Below are 8,413 nucleotides of genomic sequence, written 5' to 3'. Positions count from 1 at the left end.
CTCCCCTTTCTCCCTAATGCAGTACTTGGATGATGGGAAACGCAGAAGTGCCCGCTCACCTCCAGACTGGTTAAATGCCGATTTGCAGTCAAGACTACCAAATGCTCCTCCCCCTTTCCCAGTGCTGGGCTTCCAACTCAAAGGCTGAGCCTGCTTTTTCCTCCTGGGAAGGGGGTGGTCATCATCTGACATTCGTAAGCTACCTTGAGCTTCTGAGCAGGATGTACCTATCCCAAGGCTGATCACGGAAACAACCATCACACAAATGAAGACAGTAGGTCAAGCAAGGGTTTGTCATATTTTAATGACATTGATCTTTGGTGTTTCCCTCGTTAGCACTCACACGCTCCCCGTCCTTCCTCCACAAGCCTGCTAGGGATGGAGAGTTACAAACGAAAAGGAAAATCACATTTGAGACTAAAAACAAAATATCAGAGCCTTGATTTCTCCACTAGAAACTACATGTACAAGGTCAAGATTTCACATGCAACACCTTACATCACAGACTCATACCTCACACCCTGGCCTAGAGCTGAAAGACATTTCCTGCCCCCTGCCAAGGAGTTGTAGCTCAGTCCTGGCACCATGAAACCACTGGGATGGCTCATTCATGTTAATATTGGCACAGCTTAGAACATCCTTGTGCGAACTGCATCCTGACTAGAGAGCAGTAGCCCCTGTCCCTCTACCCATCTATAAAGCAGCTCTGCTTAGGTTCCTGCCAAGTAGTAAACTAGCTCTCTAAAAAGGAAAGAACCCCACCTGTGAGCAGATCCTGAGCCATGCAGGTTTTGGCAAAGTCCAGTTCTTCCCAGAAAAGACCATAGCGCAGGCAGGACAGGTCTCAGAACACCACTCTGAGGCGGGAGCAGTGCTGTGCCACAGAGCGGGACTATGGCCTAGAAGACTCCTCCACTCCAGCAATGGAGCTGGAGCATCACACCCGGGTTTTCCCAGGAGGACTGCCTGTCTCCAGAAGGATGCTGCAGGCCCCCTTCCCTTTCCTCACTCTACTGATCAGCCCCTAGGCATAAAAGGGCAGGAAAGAGGAAAGGAAAGGAGCTTTACAAAGGATGACACTGAATTGCAGGGTTAGGGCTGAGCTCAGGGGATCCCATGGGGCTTCAAAATCTGCGTGATGTGCAGCCAGTACAGTTCATATTCCTGTTAACTCTTCAGCAGTGGGAACGCTGGAAGTACAGTACGCTTTCTTCCCCATGGCTTCCCTTGCAGTCCTCATCCCTTCCCTCTCACCCAGGATAGAGAAGCCCTCCAAACCACCAGCATCCTTGTCAGAGCCACACATCCCTACTCTTCCAGCTCCTGGCCAGCTGTGAGGTACAGGTCTCTGCTGAGCAGTACAAGGGTAGCACCAACACACAACTCAACCTCTACCTGTTCCGCGACTCCCCACTGGTGCTGTCATTACTATAGAAGTTGGTACTGTCAGGAAGATGGTTATTATTAGTTAGGTCACTGTATTCAATTGGTCCCTCAGTGTCCATGGAGGACTGGGCCTGCTCTGGCAGGTCCAGATCACCTGCGCTTTGTCCTTCACTCCCACTAGAGGCTGTCCGCGGGCTCAGGCCATGCTCCGACAGCTGCATAGACTCTGAGAGGATCCGTCCCTCCAGCTCAGCTGCCAGCTGCTGTGAGGTGGACTGCTGCGCTGCTGCGCCCTCCGCTCCGCTGGACTCTGCACCAGTCTGAGAGCTGCGGTGGATCCGGTGGCTCACAATGATGTTGTTGCCAAAGCCGCCCATGGACGCCATGGTGGTGCTCTGCTCCCGCTGGACCACAGCAGTCATGCCACCTTCTGCCATCAGCCTTTGGATCCTACTCAGGGCATCCTCCCCACTGGCCCCATATTCTGGACCTTCACCTGCAAGAGAAAGCAGAAGCAACTTTGGTGCACAAGGCAAACCACAACACAAAGAGAAAGCATGAGGGGGAGGATGCGTCACACAGTGCGCGTGTGCTGGGACAGAAGATGGGTTTTGATCCAGAGGGAGCCCAACATTTTATTTCCGTAACTTTAGGTGAAGTGCCAGACAAAGGCACTGAACTCCGTCAAGAAAATCTTGCCCAATCCCACGGGTATCCCTCACAGACTTGCATGTCTAAGCCTTGGAGAAGCAGCTCTTATCTAGCCATACAGGTGGGGAAAAAAGATGAGTCAGAGGCACTGTGTTTTCTCACAGCTGCAGAGACAGTCCAGCCAGTCCCACAGGGGCAGGAAGAAAAACCTCAGCTTGCACTACAATAAACCAAACATTTCACCGTGGTGTGAAAGAGTCCTGTGGCCTTTCCTACTTCACCTGTTTGAGAACACCCCAGGCCGATGACATGATGGCAATCCCCCCAATATCAAGGAGGACACAGGCAACTGGCCAAGAGCGGACAGCAGCTACAGAAGACAGTCCACATCACCTATGATCAAGGAGAGATCTAGGCTCCTGCTCCCTTTGGTATCTTTTGAGGAATGCAAAAGACAACTCTTAAGATCTAGAGTCTTTGTCTACTCTATCTCTGAGCCTTCCCTTCACAGTCACACTGTACTGAGCTCTGACAGAACCATCGTCAGATGCCTTGGTTGCTGAAGATTACTTTTGAAGAACAAAATCTCCCAGAAAAATAGTCCATGTAGGAGATTAAATCCCCATGGCAGTAAAGTCCAGACCAGTTCTGTTTCCCAGCATCCTCCTCCTGCTACAAATCCTACCCAGACCATTTGGGGAAAAGAATTGGTAATCATAAACTGCTAGAATCATTCCACACTGGGATCCTGATGATTCTTATTAAAGAGATAAATCTCACTGCCAGCTCCATGAAGCTATAGCAGTGCTGATTAGAGGAGAGGAGAAAGCCATGAGCTCTCCTGGCACCACAGAAATGAACACAAATGTCAACAAGGCTAGATGTAGGCAGGACTTAAAACACAATAAAAACGAAAACACTACCCCGACTAGGAAGACAAAACTGCTCGGGGCTGTGGGATAGAGCTCATGTATCCAACATGGGAGCTGGGGTATTCAGCACAGTCTACACCATGCCACTGTAGAGACTGTTTTTCAAAAAAGCAAGATAGTTAAAGCTGTTAACATGTTACACAGTCAGTGACGGCTTATTCCCTTCCCTCATGGGCTCAGTGGTACTTGCATCAAACACCACCAGCTTCCTCCACCACAGGGCATGGCTAATTTAATCTTCAGGCAAGTCTGCTGACATACTGCCCTGCTGTAAAGATATTACGGACATTAAGGGCAAATTTAATCCTCACAAGTAGAATAAGTCCCTTTCTGCTAGGAATGTAGTAAGCCTGCTCTACCCCCTATACATACAGCAATTACACAGCTCCTCGGTTAAAGCATCAGTGAGACGACAGAGACACCAGTAACCACGTGAGAATCTGAAGCAGAGCCTAGGGGAGTGAGCAAGCATACCCCCTGGGCAGAGCCTGGCCCACAGCTCTAGCAGAGGATTCCTGTTCAGGATGTGGCTGACATGAACTAGGAACCTGGCTGAGCAGCACAAAGACTGAGAACAGACAGAGGCAGCTGTTAAGACTGGAAACTTCAGCGTGAAAAACACGTGTGCCAGGGGATACTGAAGCATTGATCATGAGCAGCAGTAAGTGGAAGGTGTGAGAAGCACGGTTCTGGATTCAGCCATCGCGTCCTTCTGAGGGCACAGTTGTAAGCACTTCGTTACCAACCATCCGGCCAGGCCAGAGAGGACGTTTGAGAAAGCCAAGACATGCAACCTGGCTTAGAGACATGCCAGCAAGCCCTACCTACACAAGTCCTGAAACAGCAGGTACTGTGCTCTTGACAGATCACTTACTATAAAGTAGCCCAATACAGGAGCATTAGAACCACGAATCAGCAAGGATCCCCAGCCAGTGCTCCTCAGCATTACAAACATGTGCTTTACCAGAGGAGTCCCTGCAGGCAGCGCACAACACAGTACCCCCTGCTCTTCCCTGCCCCTTAATTACCATGTGCCATGGCTGAATTTCCAGTTGAGGCAGCTGCTTGCTCAGAAAACAGGCAAGGGCTGATGCCACAGCAGAAATCAGCAAGTCATGAGCCTTCAGATTATGAGCACAGAGATACAGCACTGCTGGAAATTCCTTTCTGGTCTGTCAAGGACCAGAAGTGAGCGTCACCATTCAAGCATCCAACAAGCACCTCTGCTTTGGGGGTTGGCCTCTCCTTTCCCCTCTCGGGCTTCGACAATGGCTTTGGCTGACTGGTTCAGAGCAAAGCTTCCTGTGTGATTTGCTTTGAGCTGAGCTACAGCACAGATTCACATACAGCCCTGTTTCTACTGCCTGGTGACTCCCACACACGTTCTTTCACCAGGCTGCCAATGCAGACTACATTAGTACTCAGCACAAGTGAAATAAGCTAACTTCCATTTGGTGGAGGTTCAGAGTGTGCACACAGGCACTTACTCAAAACAACAGCAATGCCGTAAACCTCAGACTGCTAGATGTTTCAACTTGCTGCAGTGGCCAAACCCCATTCCCCGCACCACCAGCTGAACAGAATCAGGACAGAGAGAAACCCCATACTCGTGACACTTTTTTCCAGACTCCAAAGGGTTTAGGCATATCCAGAGCTTGAACCTGAGCTTGTGCAGGAGTAGGCCAAGTGACAGCACATCTAATTCTCCATACGAAGAAGGAAACTCCTCTCATTTTGTGCTCAAAACTACATTCTGATCTCCCAGGCTCTGTGAAATCTTTTATTGTAAGCTCTCATTCTTCTAAATCTACCTTCTAGGGTCAGAAAAATAGAAAAACCTCACAGAGCACTACAGACAAAAATCTAGAAAACTGAACTAACCATCAATCTAGCTGACTGGCTCCAACATTTAACAAAGTACTCCTTAGCTAATACATCTGTCTTTAGAAGTCCTCGGCCATGCTACTCCAGAAACACAAAAGCTTAACACAGAAGACTACAAAGGCGAAACATCTAGCAAACTTTCAGTGGAGCTGGGCATAACATAGAAGCATTTCCACTCTTAAATGAAGTGGTTTCTTAAGTACTTATGGGGATACAACTTGTTTATCTCTGGGCATGGACAGCACACATCTGATAAAGAGCAAGGCCCAAAGAAGCAAGGATGAGATCAGGCTCCTCTGTGGCTGTGCAATATACTGATATCGCTCTTGATTTTTATCCTATTTTCAGCTTTCCTCTTTCTAAAACCAGCAGTAGTTAGTAGGCATGCTTGCAAACAAAGCTTCAAAATTAGAACTAAGAGTAAGCACTACAGAGATATCTAAGTCTTCAGAGAACATGGAATAATAGCTCTGAGGTGTGAGCTGACCCGCTAATTCAGATGCTCAAAGATAAAAATATCAGTATTTTAAAATGAATTCACTCCTTGCATAAGAATAGGAAAGGGAGGGTCACAGCACAGCATAACCAGCTATGAATAATCACACCTCCCTTAGTGCTAGAAGAAATACTACCAGTTACTTTTCTCTCCAACCAAGCTCAGAAGCATGTTCACACTTCCTTTCTGAAGTAGCTAATCCAAACAACTCCACAGAACTCAGAAAACATGCAACCACTTTGACTTGTAACAAATTTCTTAGCAATATCTCACCTTGGTGATTTGTATGAGTAAAACTTATTTTTGTAACAAGAGTTTAAAAGTAGCCTCCATCATTTAATCCCAAGAAAGCTAGGTACTTGGAGCAGCTCACACTAAAGGCTTGTGTAGTACATGCTTCTCTAAAACCTGAGTCTATTTTTTAGGTAGTGCGTTTCAGAGGGTTTTAAAGAGAAGCCGAAATTTGCAGTTCTATAGGACATATGACACACATTTTACAGATGGATGGGCAGATAAAAGGCTAAGGAATCTACCCACGTTCCTACTTGGAGAATGAGAGGCAGAACTGGAAGCTGATCCCCGGTGTCCTGGTTGCCATTTCCACACTAATTGCACAAAAGTCGCGTCACATCTGACAACAGCATTGCAAGAATGTGTTCAGCTAACGTAAAACAGCATGTTTCTTTTTAGCATTCATGAGGTTTGGCTGGGGACAGGGTATTCCTGCCCATGCAGACCCCAGCACACGTTCCTAATGTCTCAGTTTAAATAAGTTACATCACGTGCAGGCACACTGACTCTGCTTATAAGTGCTCCTTAGGCATCCTCAGGATGCTTTGCTTACACCAGGAAAGTTTCACTTGCATGGGCTGTCTTTTCACTATTAACAGTTTGAACAGACTGAATCCCACAAACCCAACCCTTTTCCTTCTCAAAAGTATCTGCTGCATCCTCTAAAAGCAGTTGGACAGGAGGGAAATTTGTACTGGCTGGTGAGAAAAATAGGTTAAAAACTGTATACAGCATGACAGTAGTCAATATGTATCCCCCAAAGACAGGCAAAGTAGCAATCCACTGACAGCAGATCTTCCGATGGCTACAATTTCAGTAGTTCGTAACACATGCCTACTTGCACAACGAGCACTGAGCTGGCTATCTGAATTTTAAGACAATGCAGATGATAGGAATTGAGATTACAATTGTCTTTCAGTTCCTTTCATCAAGTTTTTTTTGAGCGTGGGTTATTTTTTTTCTTTTTAAACAACTGGATTCTCTAGAAGATGTATTGATATACTGTTGATAGTCAGGGGACACCATGGGAGCCCAACCAAACAAGTGTCCTGAAGCTCTGCAAATGTCCCTTTCCCTCAGCCTGCAGCACCTTTTGCATGTTGCAGTCCCTGACAGTTACTGCCACTCGCACCCTACTCCACAGATCCAGCAGCCTGAACAAGTGGCAGCCACAGCCCGACCCAGTCTGGATTGGGAATTACAATTTCTAAAGGTTAAAGCTTTGGGCCATTAAATCTCATTAGGAATTTTTGTTGGTTTTTAAGTGACATTTAATTTGCCAGCTGAATACAGATTCCTCCCCTATCACACCTGTCTATTTGCAAGGGAAAGTGTAGTACAACCCCCAACTGACTGTTTCTAATTAAGAGTCCCTCAAAGTTACAACTCCATCACAATTTCCACTATGCCTGTCAGCTTAAAAGAAAGTAGGAGACGGCTGAAATACTGGTTTATGCATTTCTTGGTACCTCTCTCAACTCTTAACTTCCTTTGGTTTATGTGTGGCTTGGGAGAAGAGTTCACAAGGCAGCTATCAACTGCCACAAAACAAAAAGATACAGACATTAGAGGGATTCACTTCTAATAGTCATCATATACTCATTCCTCCAAAGGAGGTAGAAAGATAATCAGAATAGCAAAGTCTCTGCAGAGCTTTGCATGAGAAAAGGAAACTATTTATACCCACACGGAGCTTAATTAGATTTCTGATGTAATTCTGCATACTTTTTTTTTTCTTGTACAGTAAGCACATATCTGCAAGAAATGCCCTAAGCCAGAATTCCCCACAATGGCGGGGCTGACAGGATACAGGGCAGAAATCCACTCTTGGGGGTAGCACTAGCCTTTCTTTTACTTTCTTTTCATTTTTTAAACATTCAAGGGGTTTTTTTTGGGTTTGTTTTGGGTTTTTTTTCCCTCTCATGACGAGGCGGTAACTAAATCACTTTCCTTTACATTACTCAGAATCACATCTGATTTATCCATTCTGCTGCTGCTAATACTGCTAAGCTTTTACATAGTGATTTACATCTTCAAAGACCCATACAAAACACTAATTAATCTTCACAGTCCCTGGTGTACTGTACTATGGGAAGATTTATTCCCATTTAGTAGATGATTAATAATTGGCCCTAGGTCACACACCAGCTTAGTGGTAGCATATTTTTTCCTTCCTCTTTTTTTTCTCCTTCCTGTCCTTGACATCTCGATCCTGCTGTTAGGAAACGCTGTTTCCTTTCAACAAACAAAGGGTTATGGTAGATACAGGGGGCAAATTAACCATCAGAAAAGCAGCACAGCATCTAATCTAGCCTGCCTGAACACACTGGACAAGCATCACAAGAGTTTATGATGCTGAAAATACAGTAACCACAAGCAGCGCAATGAGGCTCAAGTATAATGTGAAGCACGAAGACTCTGGATGAACCAGATCACTGATGCCACAAGTCCCCAGCTAACTGGTTGAGGTGTTGGTAACAGCAGCTGAAAATTTGACTTTCTGCTCCATGATAGGTTCTTGTACTCTTCCTCTGTCATGGATTACACAGGTTTTTTGGATCCTACATGCTCCTGATAGTTAATATCTTGACAACTCCCTGCTTTGAGCTGCTCTTGAGCCCTTGCAGAGGAACTTCCACTCAGGATGCAATTGGCATAGGAACTGATCAACTACAGGATAAAATCACTTGGCTCAACCCCAGTGCACATGTCCATACTGGAATAACTCCTTTATTCTAAAGGTCCTTATATAGTAGACAGGAGTGTGACAGCC

At 46.1% G+C, this 8,413-nt stretch overlaps 1 protein-coding gene across 4 annotated transcripts in view; it reads right to left on the bottom strand.

Moving 5' to 3' along the window:
* Positions 1 to 285: 285 nt before the first annotated feature.
* AMBRA1 (autophagy and beclin 1 regulator 1) overlaps positions 286 to 8,413 on the bottom strand; it is a 136,765-nt gene continuing 128,637 nt past the window's right edge. For all 4 annotated transcript variants that reach the window (XM_074824077.1, XM_074824078.1, XM_074824081.1 and 1 more), the window contains one exon: positions 286 to 1,882. In XM_074824077.1, the coding sequence (XP_074680178.1) occupies positions 1,392 to 1,882 (491 nt within the window). In that variant the 3' untranslated portion in view covers positions 286 to 1,391. The remainder of the gene's footprint in view (positions 1,883 to 8,413) is intronic.

Source organism: Strix aluco, chromosome 4 (assembly GCF_031877795.1).
Source record: "Strix aluco isolate bStrAlu1 chromosome 4, bStrAlu1.hap1, whole genome shotgun sequence".
Classification (NCBI taxonomy): domain Eukaryota; kingdom Metazoa; phylum Chordata; class Aves; order Strigiformes; family Strigidae; genus Strix; species Strix aluco.
This window is presented reverse-complemented; position numbering and strand designations above follow the sequence as displayed.